The 18,450-nt window shown below is 37.2% G+C and overlaps 1 protein-coding gene across 3 annotated transcripts in view; it reads right to left on the bottom strand.

Moving 5' to 3' along the window:
• Window positions 1-3,638: 3,638 nt before the first annotated feature.
• Window positions 3,639-18,450, bottom strand: part of DYNC1I1 (dynein cytoplasmic 1 intermediate chain 1) — a 280,791-nt gene continuing 265,979 nt past the window's right edge. For all 3 annotated transcript variants that reach the window (XM_081286493.1, XM_081286492.1, XM_081286491.1), the window contains one exon: window positions 3,639-4,592. In XM_081286493.1, coding sequence (XP_081142619.1) covers window positions 4,482-4,592 — 111 coding nt within the window. In that variant the 3' untranslated portion in view covers window positions 3,639-4,481. The remainder of the gene's footprint in view (window positions 4,593-18,450) is intronic.

Consider the following 18,450-nt stretch of genomic DNA (forward strand, 5'->3'; position numbering starts at 1 on the left):
GACCTAGTGAAAGGAGGACTACCTACTATTTTTTGTATTGGATGGCAAAGCCTTCCTCCCGAATCCCATAGGCCACTTGTAATTTCCATATTACATCTTTTCTCACCATTGACACTTCCAGTTCCATGACACCCATTGGTTGTGTTGCCCAAGCAATAGAGCTCTTTGTGCTACAGTTTGCACTTGCAGAAAATTCCTTTCCCATTCCCCCAAAGCTACAGCAGTAACCTTAGACATGGAAGGTGTTGACTCCAGAATCCAAGAAGTCCTACGGAGTGCTGTTCTTTCTTCTGTGTTGAGAATTCTAACCTGCAGCAGTTTGACTTTGGAGGAGATATCTCAGCATGCTCATAACCATTAGGGATGGTGGGATTCCAAAAAAACTTCACTGAAGTAACAGGTCCCTAAATCATCCTCAAATTCATTTTCCACTCACTAGAGCACATACCTCTTACCAAGATTTCTGGTGCATTAGGTAACTTTTGCGTATCCTACCTGATTACTGTGGTGCAATTGATGCATGCAGCAGTGTAATGTACTCTGAATGTGAGGTAGTTCAGAACTCTATGGCAGAAGAGGAGAGATTGGCATATCCTTGAGGCAAAACTGAAAATGAATATTGTTCTTCCCATGTGAGTGCAAATGATTTCTTTTTATATAGTTGTCATGGAAAAGAATGTATTTGTCCATGGCCACAGACCATATACTAGAGAAACATTAATTTGTAAATTAATTATTCATCTATTCTAAGAATGATGCCACATCTGGAGCAGCAGCTGCAAACACAGATATTGCTTGGTTGAGCTTATGGTACTCATCAGTTATTTTCCAGGATCCATTCCGTTTCTGACGGGCTAGACTGGTGTATTTAACTATATGTATTCCAGGGACCACTAATCTACATCTTTTAGGTCCTTAGAGTGGCACTAATGTCTGCCATCCTCTTCCTCAGACCTTGAGATGTAATACTTTTTACTTTCTTTCTTCACCAGGGGAAGTGGGGGCATGGCAGTTTCAGAGATCTTCAAGTAGCCTTCTCTCCTGTGAGAGTTCTAGCCCCAAAGGCCAGGGAACTCCTGCAGTCATATCAATTTCAATTGGCCCCTCAAGGATTAGGGAAATGACCATCACTGAGTCTATCTACCCTGTGGGGCCATTGTGACCCCCATACTTGTAACTGCTCCATTATATTACCTGGTCGCCATAAGCCACCACTCTAGAGTTTCAATGTGAACTCAGATTCCATATCCAATATAGAATTTGGGACTCATTGATATCTGTTTTTTTCTCAACTATATTGTATGTTTACATCAATAAATGGCCATAGCACCCTTTGGAGAAGGACTTGGGGGGTCATCATAATATATATTTGCAATGGTGTCCTTCTTTCTAGCCTAGCTCCTCTCAGTCAATAGGTTCTAGCCTGAAATATTGTTTAGGTCTGGGTAATAAGCACAGAATTCTGCCTTCAGCCTTCTGCTCCTTCAATCTTGCCTTCATGGTTTCCATGGCAGACATCAACACCCTTTTCACTGCATATTTTCCCCTAAGCATGCCATGTCTTATTATTTATTCCCACAACATCCCACGGGAAAAGCCTCCTTGGCTGCTCCTCTGACCTAGTTCCCCATTACAGTGATGGTGGCTTCCTGACTTCTGCTTGTTAACTGCCATTACCATCCACTGTTACTCTGAGTTCCTTTTGTCCTCATGGATTTTAATAACTATGTCACCTCCCATCAGCCCTGGCCTGAAGAGGAAACCCCCACTCCCAGAGATGCTGAATAAGGAAGGAAAAAAACTTACACATAGTTTCAAATTACTGCACAGTTCTAAGAAAGTTTTAGCTGTGCTGACAGGGAATCCTTGGGCTAATGATACATCAGAGAAGTCTCATGTCTTCCTGGTACAAGCCCACTTGAATTTCCCTCTCACACGGCCATAGCTGGAAGCCTGTGGGAGGAAGCATGGTCTTGGTCATGAAATTCATGGTGAGAGATTTCAGAATAAAGCAGTTTGAGTTGTTCATCAATTACATTCTCTGCAATAGATCTGAGAGACTCATTTTCAAGGTCACCACATTTCATCTGAGCCATCAGCTGGGATGACTTCAATGGCTGTGAGCTGGATCGAGAGTGAGTGTGCCAAGCAAGCTGGAAGGAAGCACTAAGTCCCCTTAAACCTTGCCCTGTGCTGTTTATGTCCCTCACCGATGCCTCAATTCACAGCCTAAATCCCCAAAGAAATGGTTTTTGGAGGCAGAGTCTTTGGGAGGGAATTGGTCGTGGGGGTGGAGCCCCCATGAATGAGATTTGTGCCCTTATAAGATGTGAAAGATGATCTCTCTACTCATACAATGAGAAGATGCCATGTGCAGTGCAAACCAGGAAGAAGGTCTTTGCCAGTGACTGGATCTGTTGGTGCCTTGATATTGAACTTCCCCAGTTCCAGAACTGTGAGAAATAAATTTTGGTTGTTCAAGCGATGTCATCTAAGCCCCAACTGGCTAAGACATTCTGAAAACCACGTAGCATCACTTACCCCATGTCCTATCAGTTATACAAGGTCAGCCCCTGGTCAAGGTGGGATCTGAGGGTCAAAGCCTGAGGAAGCATCCTGGAGACTAGCTACCCAGTGGGATATAGAAGCACATAAAGGCTTGTCACATTTCATGTGCCTCCTAGAAGTGACTCTGGTCTTTGTACTTTTCGCAGGCTTCTCTCATTGAAATATCATTCAGAGTTTGGTCCACAGAGACAACTCACAGGCTTTGGATTTATTCTTAGGTATTTTAATATATATTTGAGAAATTTTATGCAACACTTTTCATTAGATTGCTTTAAAACCTATTTTAGACACTCGCTTTTTAAAAAATACTTTTAGATGTAGATGGACACAATATCTTAAATTATTTATTTATTTATTTATTTATTTTATGTGGTGCTGAGGATTGAACCCTCACATGTGCCTCACACGTGCTAGGCAAGCGCTCTACCACTGAGCTATATAGTCCCAGCCTAGACACTCATTTTTTATCCACAAAATTTCATTTTTCATTTATAAAGAATTTAAATATGTAGATGCTGTGGAGCACTTTGTGAAAAGTGTATCATAATTTTGAAAATAAAAGAAATTTTAGTTCAAGGAATCCCTACAAACAAAATACCAATGAAAACTTTCTTCCTAAAATGCTGAAACCCTGTCTTCAAATGTTTAGCCACTATTTAATTTCATTCTCTCTAGGCATGAAGTGACCTTTTGAAAAAAAAAGTCATTTTTAGACATAATTCCTAGTTCAAAAGTAATAAACATCATTTTCTAGTGTGAATTTTTTAAATAAGAGAAATGTGTGGAACATTTGGTATTAATCTTAACTCATCTTATTCCACTGTTTGAAATTGTCTTTGGACAAGGGTGACTTTGGTGATGGAGGCAAGGGAGAGCCTCCCCCAAAACCACACACATTCCCTCATAAAAGTAAAACTGGGAGTCTACATTTATGACCAGCCAGGTCGGCTGCCTATAAACTCATGATCAATCTTTAACATGGCCCTAATGTATCATTCCCAACCCTTGTCACCAGAGAATTCAAGTCAGCCTTTCCCCAAGCCAAGGATTTACCCACACTGGTGCAGACCTGCTTTAGAACATTTTATTGGCAATACTGATGTCATATTTAGGAACCACAGACTTTTGTTGGACTGTATTAGCTTGAATGACAAGTATCAATGGTCAACTATATTTGAAATATTGTTAAAGTACCTAGAAATAATAGGCATTAAAATCCATTCCGTTCACTACAACAAACCTCTAAAGACTTCGTGTTTTCAGTGGAACTGGCATACTGTAATTGTTATTTGGAACTTAATGTAACCTCAACAGCAGCAGAGAGAATACAGTCCTCTCATTATGCACATGCTCTAGGATCGTTTATTTTAATGCTTTCAAATAAATATGTTCCATGCAGCACACTACAATAAATAAGGAGCAGCAATGTTCTTCTAGTAAATCCATTCATAATGTGAGTCACCATGTAAAACACCAATCTCAAGTCTTTGGCCCTGTACCATATCATGAGGCACACCACATCTGCACCCAATCATATCTGGCTTCATATGGATTTAATAGGACTATGCCAGAAGTGCATGTAAGCACAAATTTAACCAGAGGTTTCCAGCTATTAAATACAGCTACTAAGTAGTTAAAAGGCAACAACTAAACCCGTAAAGATCCCTCACCCCCTTCATTTTTGAGACAGAAATATAAAGATAGAAATGCTCTGGTGAATTTCAGGTCAGTGGAAATCATGGTGGGATACATTTGGAATACTTGGAGCAAAGCTGGCACAATATGGCACCCAAAATATCACAGCAATACTGATACTGAATGGACATGGATACAGTACAATGGGCTTGACTGCAGATGCTGAACTCTCTAGCAGGGGAAACGGATGCGGATGCGCTGAAGCCGGCTCAAACCCACTAGGCAGATAACTCAACAGCACCTTCCTCCTCGCTATCAGCTCTGTTAGCGCGAATCTCCACCAGGGTCCTGGCGAATCTCGTCCATTCATCATTGTGGGGAACTGCCAGCTGCAAAGCAAATCAATGAAGAAACGATGAATAAGATATCTTTACATCTGCAAGCCTTGATGCCCGAGTGGCGGCTCCTCCCAAAGCAAACATTTCCCTTGGAATGTAAAGGAAATCAAATATTCTTCTTCTTTGAATCAAGTGGCAACTGAAGTGTTGCTCTTAACCTAACATGAGAGAATAATGTCACTCTTAGAAGCAAAATCACTCATGGAATTTATCGAACTTTTAAAAACTTACATTAACTATACAATTACAGCAGCCCCATTAAAGCATTTTTAGTGATGAAACTTCTTCATAAGAAGGTCAGACTTGGATTGAACCCAGCAAATGAAAAATGCATTATTAACCAAGATTTCACAATAATTGTGGTCTTTTCTTTCTAGTCAATGCTATTGATCTTTTTCTTAATGTGTTAATATGCATGGCAAAAGAATAGCTTACAATATACACAGAAATTTTTCTGCTTTGATGTATTTTTCTGCTGTTGGGTGTTTACAGCAAGACTTAATTTAATGATAACTATGAATAATTGTATTACAAGCCAGCATTTACCAGGAGTTCTGTTTTAAGTACTTTACATATATTAACTCGTTTCTCACAGCAATCCTAGGGATAATAATTTTACCCTACAAATGTAGAGTAAGATAGCTGATTTTATAGAGGAAGAAATTGAGGCACAGAAAGATTAAATAATTTTAGCAAGATTGCATATTTAGCAAATATTGTGCCAGTGCATTAAGCTTCCAGTATCTGGATCTTAGCCATTATGCTATACTGATTTGCCAAAAAGGCAGATTTAGAAAATTCCCCCAATAATATCTTCTACTGTGTATAATTCAGTGAGGAGAGAATTAAACACCCCCCCTCAATGAAAAGTGAACATATGAAGTTTTAAAAGATAATGATTTCTCTACATAACTTCCAAAACCAAATTGCTTAAAGATATCAGGCAAGTGTTTGCAATAGAAAAGAAAATTATTTGAAGATGAAAAATAGAATTGAGTAGAAGTCTGAAGGATTTCATATAGAATAAAATTGATTTGGACATTATAGTCATTTTCTTGGAGTTTTACTCTCTAAGATGGTATAATCAATCCATCTACATACCTGTATCACACATGCTATCCATATATTCCATAAACATTAAAAACATATTCACTGCAATCAACATCCATTTTTAAAAATTAAAAAAGGAAGAAAATAAATCTGAACATTTTGATCACTTCTACAGCTGGAAAATTACCCACTACACAGAGACAGATGATTGGAACTTTAAGTTTTTATTAGAAGGAGTTATATTCTCAGATACTATCTGTCCAAGGAAACTTACTGAGAGTGGTGATGTTGTTATCTAAAGTATGTCCTTAAATTAGTGTTCTAGTATGAAGGTTAAATGTTTCAAGAATATTATTCTGGAAATGATATACAGGTGGGGAAGTAAGTTCTTGGACCTATTCTGAGAAATTCTATACCAACAAGAACTCTCATTTATAGTCACATGAATAAAGTTTTGAATAATTAAATACTTCTCTGGGTATTGAAATGAATTTAAATTTATTTTCAACAATGACAGAAATTTACAATAGTATTAAGTGACACGGTTAACCTGTTTGCATGTTCCATTTCCCCCACTTTGAGTTCTTTTTCTATGTTTCACTGTTCTTCGTTTTTTTTTCTTCAATTTTAAATAATACTGCACTGCAGAAATGAAGCCCCCCCAAATAAAAGACAGAAAAGAGCTAACCCAAAGCACAAGCAGCCAAGGGTTGATCTTATATTGATATGAAAGAATAGACCCACAATTTCTTTTCCCTCCTCCAACACCTGACCAAACCTTACAAGAAAGAAAAAAACCTAAGGAGAGACAAAAGTCCCATAATAACATATTTGTAACCTTTTCTCATAAAAGGTAAGAAGAAAGCAAAAGCTAAGGTACCTCAGATTTTCATGTAGTTTTAAATATTAGGGAAAAGGTATAATATTAACTGATACACGTAGCATAAAGAGCTGAGTTTGGTTCCCAAATATGAAATTGTATTACTGGTTAACAAGCGAGAAGTTTAAATTAACATACGATACCCTGTGTAACGTTTTACCCATAGCAAGGTATAGAAATTACATCCTGAAACAAGAAAATGGCTAAATGTGTTTACATAGTTTCTTGTAGTAGTAAAGGCTGGACTGTTAAGAAATGACCCTAGTAAAGATTATGAAACACTGAGGCTTGAATATGTGCCCAGATACGTTATGGGACAGAACTGAAATCATTTACGCTAGATAAAAGTGCACATCTAGCTTCTCAAGAGTAAACATTATCAAATTTAAATGCTTCTGTTTAACAAAATAACAACAATGACAACAAAATACAAAATAACCCAGAAATCAAACTATAATTTGGCCTTTTCCATTGGGACAAGACTGACACTACTCTACTAACAAATCCCTTTAAAATGCAGATTCGTTATCACAAACATTTTCACAGTATTCAAACATGTCTTCTTTTTTGATTTGCTAAAGTTTCATGTAGCTTGTCAATGTATTTTTTTTTAAAGAGAGAGAGAGAGAGAGAGAATTTTATTTATTTTTTAGTTTTTTCGGTGGACACAACATCTTTGTTTGTATGTGGTGCTGAGGATCGAACCCAGGCCGCACGCATGCCAGGCGAGCGCGCTACCACTTGAGCCACATCTCCAGCCCCTTGTCAATGTATTAATAGCTCGTTTTTCTAAGCAAATTTGTGTTGCCAAGTCTTTTCCTCTCTAGAACATCATAAACTTCACAAAAAATGTTAGTTCACACATATCCAATTCTAGAATGGAACGTGAAGAAAACACACTTACTTCTAGAAACTTGGAATACATTTACTACCTCATCCGATTATGCTTTTTCATTTAGTTGACTATAAAAATAACCCAAGACGATTGTAATGTTAGATTTAGAAGGCAAACTGCAGACTTCCCCATTTTTAGAATTAAATATCACCATCAGGAAGCACTTTAAGTATAATCATAGCTTGAATGTGTGAATGTGCATTCACAGCCTGTTTCCACACTCAGAGTAATAATTTTTGGCATTTGAATTACTTGTAGGTAAGGCCAAACAGGTGTCCTGACACACAAGAAGGCCATTCTTGTCACTTTACATCTATGACTGTGAAGGGAATCAGTTTGGACAGGACTGTCCTCCCCTTGGCAATTCTTCCTGCCTGGTACTCTCTGGTTAGAAAAGGTGAGGAAGAGGCTCAAGGGCATGAATGTACTTGAAACTTTCCCTAGGAGGCTTTTAATCCAATAGCACCGTCCTCATTAAATAGGAAAAATCTTTGTTCATGTTAAAGAATGAGACTGCTCTTGTGTCCTAGATAGCACACAAATATATTCTATACTCAATCAGCATTGATTAAGCAACAGTTGTATGCCAGGCACAGTGTTAGAAGTAAAGACATAGCAGTAAATCTTTTCAGAATATGATAACTAGGAAATACAGGCAAAAACTCTGATGTTTTTGTAGATCAAAATGTGTGACTACTGGCATAGTTGTTTTTTTTTTTTAAGATTCTCCGAGGCTCAGAAAATAAATTGTCTAAAATGTGCCTTCCTATAGTAACCACTGCAACATTTCCTGATATCTGTTGTGTACCAAGTAGCGGGGAGGGAAATGGCATGCTAATCTCACTGTTTCAGCCTCTCTCCGAGTTTCTATTAAAGCATGAAAACCTAAATCTAGAGCATCCAAGCATGGCTATGGATTTTCCCCACCGAACATCATAATTCAGAATAATTTCTAAACAATTTACATTTGTGATAGAAAACAATATTCACAAGTTTCTGAGGGTAATGAATAATTTCAATCAATTAAAAATAGATGTGAAGCAATGGGAGGAAAATGACCCATAGTTAAATCAAAGAAACGCCATTAAAGAAAACAAACTTAGAAAAATCGTCCAACATTGTTCTGAGTCAAAGTGGATCTGGAAACATTTTTTTTTTGCCTTCAGATTCATCTGCTAAAGTCACATCAGAGGTCTGGGATGACTCATAGTTTCCCACTGCTTCTTAGAACAGAGTTCACCAACAGCCAGTCCACCCCCTGTTAGATGACTCTTTTCTAATTTTTTTCTTTTTCCTTTTTACTAAATGTATAAAGCATTTTAATGCCAAAAGCATTCAGGGATCTGCTTCCTGAGATAATAAAATCTTAGCTCTAAGAGCGACCATCTTTTATAGATATGGTATGACCCTATTTTTTACAGCCAAGGGAATGAAGGCCAAGGGTAGTTACTGAGGTAGCAATTTGGCCATAAGGAGGCAGCAAAATGAACCTCAGATTTGGACAGGAGACCTGAGTCCTGCTCTCATCTGGGTGGCTGGCAATGGTCAAGCACTTAACCTCTCAATGCCTCAATTGTAAAATGGGGATGATGACGTCTGGCCATTTATCAACAGAGATGTGAGAGGACGAGAAAGGTAATCTAAGTGAAGAACTGCTACGAGGCCAGCATGCAAGAGTCAGGCACTCTTTTTCTTTAAATTGTCACTCAGATGAAACGGGTTCCTGAAAAGGATATGGATGGATCATGCATATCAGTTCTACAACATTTTTTCTGGCTTAATTTTTTTTTCTTTCTTTAACAATTAATTCTGATTGTGATGGAAAAGGGAAGTCGAGGGAGCTACGTGGTCTGATTCAGGCCACATAACTTTCACGTATTTGTGTGGGGCAATCAAGGACCTCACCCTTTGAGAATGGCCAGCGTTCCAGGGCAGAATGGCAGGCGAGTAATGAATTTCAAGACACCTGCTAAAAGATTCTAAGGACTTTATTTAACCTTCTAAGAGTCTTGGGAGACAAAAGGTTGAAAATAAAAAGCAAAAATACAGCAACTGTGTAAAAAAATTTCATGAAAATGGACCACATTAGCTGCTCCCCTCTCCTAGTACTTGTGAGGTTGCATCATGGATTTGTACCCACCTCTCCCACTGAGGGACCTCTGGATGTCTCCTGCCCCCACCCCCTCCTGCGGCAAATCTGTCAGGCCACTGGGTGTCATGCCTGGGCTTCTTGGGTACCTAACAGGGGGCATAGAATGTGTAATAACTAGATTTTGAGAACAGTATCAGGGTGGACTTTTTCCACCTTAGATAGCAATCAGATCATGTTTCTCTCCCTCTCCCTCCCTCCCTCCCCCTCCCCCTCCCTCCCTCCCTCCCTCCCTCCCTCTCTCTCTCTCTCTCTCTCTCTCTCTCTCTCTCCCAGTTTTGCAATTTATTTTCTGTGTTTCCTCAGGAAATATCACTGATCTTCACTGCCTCCCTTGTGTGAAAGGAATTATAAGACCTATTTTCTACCACTGTTTTGAACATTAGATAAGACAAACAAAAAACTCCCAGTAAGCTTAACACAAAATGCTCAATAAGTTTAGCACAGCGCTTGGCAGATGATAAACTCTAAATAAATGATATTGTTTTCTTATTTTTCCTTCTTAATATTTATTCTCCTCCCATTTGTTTTCTTTTTTTTTTTTTTCTGGTTCCTCTCCCTCTTTACTTTCTCCCATTTTCTTCTTGCACCTATGTAGAGTTGCAGTTTTTAAAAAGAAAATTTCCCTTATGCTTTACTACATTTTAGTTCTTAAAAACTCATACAGGGGCTGGGGTTGGGGCTCAGTGGTAGAGCATTTGCCTAGCATGTGTGAAGCCGTGGGTTCAATTCTCAGTACCACAATAAGTAAAATAAAGGTCCATCAACAACTAAACAAACAAACAAATAATAACAAAAAAACCCACCTCATACAGATGATTTCTTAGTCATTCTTTTAATAATAGCTAACTTTCGTGAGCTAGGTAAAGGGAAAGAGTTGTTGTTTTTTTTTTTTTTTCCCAGATCACAAGAGAAATTCTGCCAGTTAATTAAAATATAAGTATTCTTTTTAAGCATAAACACACATGCTCATATCTATACATATATTTTTTCACATATGATCAATACATCCTAATCTAGCTATTTCTTTGTTATGGTACTTCCTATAGCAGGATTCTATGTTTCATTCACCTCAGGTTATAAGGCTTGGTAACAGCTGAACATGTTGTTATAAAAAATGAAGTGACTTTTTGTAATCAGGGTTAAACACACAGATACCATCCACATCTTTCTTTATTAGAACTTGGCTAACCATTTTAAACAGTCCCTCAGTCAAACTTCCCTTGTTTTTTAGTAATTGTTGAGAGTTTATAGTACCTAGCAGCTGATTTTAAATGGCTTCATTATCTGCAGTAACTCCTACCAGCCCTATGCATATTTTTGTATGGTAAAAATATCTGGCTCAGGCATTGGTTAGTTTAAAAGTAGGTAATTTCAAGAAATCTTGGATAATTAAGACATTAGAAAAATATTCAGTAATTTCAGTTTGGTTTCTCAGATACATTAACCATAGCAAACAAATTAAGTGAATAGGACTCTAGGTTTCGAGATAAATATTCCATGGATATGTGGTTCATCGGCATCTTTGTAATCTTTCAATTAAATGAACTCATTTAAAAAAAAAAGTCTGGGGGATTATTATGCTGAGCACTGATTCTGAACAGATACATAACAAATCCATCTTCTGTGTTAACCTAAACATTCGAGTTTTCTGTTAAAAAAGATATCTTACAAATTACCTTTTCACTCTAATACCTATTCTCTTTTAATGCATTTACAGAGACGGTGGAAGCGTTGTGTCAGTTCCCACCGAATGACTGTTAAACCCTTTTGAGCTCTAAAAGCTTTATAAAAAGTACAATTATTAATGTCACCCAAATTCAGGAGACTGTTGATTTACTGATACACAAATGCACGCCTGTGTTCAGAGGAAGCCTGTATTTTTTAGGACAATTCTCTTTGCCACACACACAGATGGGAGCAAAGTGGGAGGTAATAAGCGATGAAACAGCCGCAGGAATGGCCAAGCATCCCGGCCTCCCATAAATACAGCTCCACTGTATTTAACTCTCGGGAGAGTCTAGCATCACTGTTAACAATGGATAAAACCACCGACCAGAATCCTGAGCCAGAACGCAGTATACAGAGGGCGTAAATGTACTACAGGGTTCGACCACAAAAAGATATACTGTGTGGTAACTTAGTATTTAGAGCAGTTTCAGAGAAGTAGAGAAAGCAGGAGTCATACAAGTTTCTGCTCTGCAGAGGCTGCCATTCCCAGTTGATAGGTTAAAATTTCGGGGAAACTCAGGAGTGCTCTAATCTATTACACTCCGACGGTATCTATTCTTGAATTTGTTTTCATGTGAAAATTCCACCTAAGGGAACCCTCATGGACCCATGAAGCTTGAGACCCCTCTGCCAAAAGTCTCTTCCCTGTGTCTTTAAATGAGCAATTTATTTTTACTGCATGATTCTTAGAATAACACTTTAAAAAAAATCCATTACCACCTAATTATGGTAAGAAATGAAAGTAGGACATAAAAGACAAAGTAAATAGTAAAAAAGTATGGGTCTATATCAATTTCAATAACCCAGTAAATAGCCAAGGAAATTAATACTTTAAACACTACCTTAAGAAATTAACATTTAAACATACTCTTCATGTTAAAATTTAGCAATCTAAAAAGCCTGTCAAAATTCTGGCGTTTTTACCTGTGAAGAAAAAAAAAAGAGCTAAGAAGAAGAAAGAGCTAATTTGCTGAGATTTAAAAGATATCTCTGTTCATATTTTTTAAAGCATAATTATTTGTTTTCCCTACCACTTGGCATAATTCATTTCTTGGTCCAAAAGATGAAGAAAACACAAAAAACAGTGGCTGAGGAGCAACGATGGAAAATAAACTTTTTAAAACTTCAATTACCCCTTTTCCCATAGCACAAAAGATCAAGAAAATGGCAGGAAAAAAGAAAAAGCATGTGCTACTCAAGGCGATCTGTCCTATTAGCTGACTAACCATCTCTCCGTTCCTTTCTTGATATTATTAACTATAGGTTTTCTAGTAAATTCCTAGCAACCACTGCATCTAAGCAGTTTTGACAAAAAGAAGGCTTATTGCTAAACACCTTAAAAACATTTACCAAGGTAATAAAAGAAATGTCATTCCCTCCTACTGAATGTTTGGGCATAAAAGAGGTATTTTTATAATGCAGTTCATGATTTACCATATCTATAGTGTCCAAAAAAAGCACAATGAAAAGGAAGCATTTTTTTTCCAGTGGTTTGACAACTGTTTGAATCAACTGTTATGCTTTCATTGCTCTAGTGGCCAATTGCTCACTTTTAAAAGCACAGGAGGGGTGGGAGACTGGGATAAAGACTGAAGAGGAAGGATAAGTACCCTTTTCAAAATATATTTTCTAAATATGCTTTTTATGTGTGCAAATGTAGTTAAATGAATTTTCCCCTGTCTCTCAATCTATAGTGAACTTGGAGACTGCATTATGAATGCTTCACACAATTAAGCTTTTGCTTCATTTTCTCCCAAATTTTCACCTGTGAATCATTCATTCTCCCATCAAATATTTACTGAGTGCCTATTATGCGCCAAGCACTGTGCTTGACGATGTTAGCCTCTTCTGACACTTTGCATGCTTTTTTTTTTTTGGTGGTGGTTTTCTTGGGTATTTTGAACCCAGGGCCTTGTGCATGCAAGGCAAGCACTCTACCAACTGAGCTATATTCCCAGCCCACACTTTACATGCTTCTGTGGATGCCTCACTCCAAAGGTGAGAACAACCACCCATGCATGTGACTGCCAAAGCAGGGTTACCAACATGAGTAGTCAAAGTGGTCCTTTGTCTTTATAATACTAGAAGGCATTTGCCTTCCATCTGAGAAAACTTATTTCTGGGACCAATAAAAACAAAAGACTGAATCTAACTAAATATTGAAAAACAACTAGCTGGTCAGCAGGAGAAAGGGCCATGGAGTAATTTTATCTACCCAGTAGCTTCAAAGTAAAAGGCAAAATTTCTTCCACGATGTTAGAAGTTTGCATTTTCCTTAAATAATAAATAATTGATGTTTTAAAATTTAAAAGATGTTCTGATACCTGACATTTTCAAAGATTCGTGTAAACTTTCCTTGAAAGCCGAATGTAATGATTCATTCACTATCTCACTTAGCAATCCAACCTACATGGCATATAAATATTTATACATAAACACAAATAAGAACACAATTAACTTCATATTATAATTTAAATATGCTAATAGCAGCACACAAATACTTGTAAAAAAATAATTGATGATCCCTTTTTATACAGACCAGTGTTTAGTTTAGATCCACACATGATTGGACAACTTTATACTGGGCCTTCTAAGCTGTGATTTGAGGCTACCGTTCTAAGAGGCAATTTTTCAAGATAAAATTTAGCAGTTTTGAAATTCTAAAACCAAACAAAATTTTGTCAGCCATTAAAAAAATTAACACTATAATTAATGACTGCTTCAGAATCCAAACCGCTATTGAAAATGACAGTTTGAAACCACAGAAGAATCATAAAGATGATTAATTATACAACTGGTTCTTGTTTCAGTAGGTTTATATTCATAGACCATTTATCACCAAAACGAGAATATATGAATTTCAGTGAATATTGCAAATTACTATACACACATTAATTGGTTTTTACAAAATTAGATATTAGGGCTTTCTTTTCATTTAATCAACCACCTCATAAAAGTTGTAAGTATTTTTATATCAATTCAGAAAAAAATTTGTTTGAAAAAGTATTAATCCTTTACGTCCATTTTCATAAACTAATGCTATTTGAATAAGCACACTATTTATATAATAATTAGTCTAATCATGGTCTTTTACATGTATCATTATCAAAATGAAAGCCACTGCTACTACATTCACTATAAGATGAGTAATTATAACATTAATTGGAATTAATAGCACCTTTTCTTTTCTTTTTAAAATTAAGCACTTTTCCCAGGAGAAATCAAGTTAATACTAAAATTACAATCATACATTTTACCACAATTATTTTTTTTCAAACACATGTAATTTATTATGACAAAGAACTGAATTAATACATTATTTCAAAGTGGCTGATTTCATATAATTATATTTATTAGCACCCCAAATCTGCCCATACAAATATGCTTTTGTGCTCTGTGACTTAACTGCTCAGCATTGTGGCCATAACACTAACAGTCAGATAAAAAATCTGAAAAATCCAGTGGAAATCCCGACTTTTTGTTTGTGAATTATAAAATATCTAGATACTATTGACAGAACTGGGTATTTGGATATTCTGTTTTTATCTGGACATTTCACATCATGGAAGAATTTATGCCTATCTTTTCCTTCCAAGGAAGGAAAGCCAAAGGAAATAATTAGCATCCGCTAAAGAAACTAATATTGTTTCTCCATCAAGGAATAAGCCAGTACTTACAAAGACCTTCGAGAAACTAGCAAGTTCCTGCCCTGCTCCCTTAATGAGAAAAACGAGTGCCTGGGTTGATCATAACTGGACGTGGTTGAGACCAGCTCTGCTCTCTTCTGGAGGCTGCCAAAGCTCAGCCAGGCTGGCAGGTTCATCTTGATCAGGGGATAACAGCCTCCAGAAATCACAATAACTGGCTGATTTCAAATGCAGTTCTTTTTTCATTAAGGGATTTTTGTTTGAATGAATCCCCAAATCTCAGTCTAACTTCCTATTTTGTGTTCTGCGTACCCTCTTCCCAAGGAAGATGGTTATTTATATTAAAGGCCCAGTCTTCTTATGAGAATAGACAGGGGTCTCCTGCTCTGTTGGAAAATATGAAGTAGTTCCACAAAGCAAACAATTACTGCTTAAGTGTAATCCACTTAAAATCCATAAATGTGTTGTATTTATTTTATGTCACTCAGACCCTTTCTAACTCCCAGTGCTTGCAGTTTATCAGATGTTACTACACTGAACTGCTATTAGAAGTGCAAGAGAAACAGTACATGGAATCACTTTCTTTTTCTTCTTATTCTTGCTGGCTGTGAAAACTGTTGGGGGCCCTTTTTAATAGTCCTTATATACAACACCTTGACCGCCATTCTAAAGTACATCACACAGGCTGTTTTTCTGTTGGGATTCCAAATAGACTTTTAAGTCTAATTATTCACTTCAGCTTTAAAATATATTAAAATGGATATTTAAAATCACAGTTTATTTTTTTCTTAGCAGTAAAATATGACCTCTCGTATTCACCTGCCTTCTTCCTTTCTGAAAAAGTGTCAAGGTATTTAAATATCTGAATGAATATCAAATGAATTGTATTTATTGAAATTTGTAATGCAATGACTGGTATTCTTTCAGCCTCTAAACAATCAGATCAAACAAGCTATTTGTAATGCTACCAAAGTTAAGAATTTAAATTTAAAAATTCATACGTGTTTTATTTGGTAATTAGCCAATGGAATACCAAATAAAGCAAGGGTGATAAAGTTTATCCATCTCGCAAATCACCATTTTTAAGTTATCACTTTATTTTTCAAATCCTACTCTAAGCTGAAAATTATTTTGGAATTTTATCATTTGACTACCATAAAAATATAATCAGGGATTTGAAAGCTACATGTATTTATAACAACTGAAAACAAAATCTTCCCTGGAAGAGGTTAATGGAAAAAAGAAATAATAGGAGGTGGAAGATAAACTGCTTCTTTCAAAACTGGAGCTGCAAACAGCATTCTAACTAATTCAGATAAGCAGCAAACATAGTTGTTAGGGGATATTTATGACAGCCGCATCTGTGTGACAGCACTGAAGCATTAACAATGGCAGCGGGCTTTCTATAAAACACATCTGCAAGGAAGACAGGTAGATAGGCTGACTATCAATCATCAGGACACGTGAATAATTCTATACTCACTGGCCCATGCGCTGTTAAGACCAGCTTCGTATATACAGAACATCTTGCTATTCAGTAAAAGGGCCATGGCAGTGAGTAATTTTTATTTTCACTTCTTTAAAATATGTGTGTTCACACATCATTGGGGAGAAAAAAAATCCAACAATGATTAAGAGCTCTTTATGTGTTCTAACATACCCAATGTTTTCAGGTTATACTTGGAGTTAATCTATGACTTGTTGTCTTCCTCGTATTTCATTAATTGAAAGGGACCCCAAACTTGTGGCATCGCCATAGTTTAGGGATTTCTCAAAATTTAATCAAGGGCTAGGCTCAGTTTTAAAATTTTAGATTTTGGAAAATTTAACTAGTACATGCAACCACTGTTTATTTGTAGCTTTTCAAAGCACAAATAGAATAAAAACTACAGCCAAGTAGTAAGAAGGGGTCTCTTCTGTCTTTGGTTGGATTTGCATAACTTCAATTTTTGCTAATGGGAGTTAAGCACCTGTTCTGCAAAGAAAATAGACCCCTATCTGTGAAAATAAATGTGTACAGTATATTTTCCAGATACAATGCTGAAATCAAACAACCAAAAATATGTGCTGTATAAACACAGCATCACGTGGCCTACCTGAAAACATGGCTGTTTTATATTTTACTTCCTGATTCATAGGCCCTGAGATTTTACTAATGTCTTTGACATTTAGATCTAACAAAAAAGAAAAAAAAAGGTGAGTGGGCGGGAGATGGACAAACCCAATCCGGTGATTTCAGTGAGCTCATATACAATACTCTGTTTACCCCCTCAGAAGCTCATAATAAATTGCATCAGTAAATCTGGATTCAAGCCACAGTTCTCTGCCATCATCTAAGAAGTCATGGAGGATAATTGTACATAATAGAGAAGAACATGATCGTGGGGGCGCTGTGCTGGGACTCCCTGCAGCAGCTGCAGCCTCAGCTGGGACAGGAGGTGAGGCAGACGGTTGTTAGTGACTGGTGACACCAGGGTTCCTCTCTGCAGTGCCCTTCTCCTTGAGTGCCAGGTCTCACAGGAGGGCAAATCTACCTGCAGTTGAATGGAAATGTCTCCATTGGTAGTCACGGGAGTCTCTCCTATCAGGGAGCTCTTGATAATGCGTGGAGAGAGAAAGTCTATCCCACCCCACTTCAACTGATGAAGAAGGCATCACAGAGATCCTCCTTAAAATTATGATGTGATCAAAACAGGGTGGTGTGGGGAGGTCAATTAGAAATTCCAGTTTGGCTCTGGCTCTATCTTTATGCACCTGATGATGTTTCTAATACAGAATCACTGCCTTTTCTCATGCCCATTTTAAAATAGTTTTAAGAAATATGTACCAAGAAAATCATGCAGCATGTACTGGTACCTCTAGAACCACACTTCTAAAGGTTCTCCTTTCTAATGATCTAGATCAGGGCTAACATTTCTCATTTCTGATTGTCCTTGTGATCAGTGTATTAAGAGTAATACTCTTGTGGATAGGACTAGCTACATTATCTGGGGGGGGGCATGCAAAATGAAAACATGGAGCCCATTGTTGAACATTCTTAGTGATTGCAAGATAATGACAACAGAGCATCAAACCAAGTTCCATGCTCTTCTAAGTACCCAGCCCCATACAATTTCACAGGTCCCAGGCACCAGGCATGTGGAGCTGACTCCACTTGCGGAATAATACCTTGGCACGAGAGAGCTGCTTTCCTTTCTTCCCAGCCTACCACTGATCTCAGTCATGTCAACAATGAGAGAAGGAATGTGGGATGTCTTCCCCCAGGCAGACATTAATACGTTTAATATACTAAGATCCCGAGGAAAACAGATCAACAACGCAGACTCTAAAAACTACCATATATTTTCTTACATCGATTGTACTATAAGGCTTATCTAAAAGTGTTTCATCTTGTTTCTGGAGGGTTTCACAACGCAAGGCTTTCAATTCAAAGGCCATCAAGACCTTGGGGAGAAATTCAGTTTTAATGGGGACCAGGAAACTGACTTTGAATACTG

Source organism: Spermophilus citellus (assembly GCF_964194105.1).
Source record: "Spermophilus citellus genome assembly, chromosome: 3".
Lineage (NCBI taxonomy): Eukaryota > Metazoa > Chordata > Mammalia > Rodentia > Sciuridae > Spermophilus > Spermophilus citellus.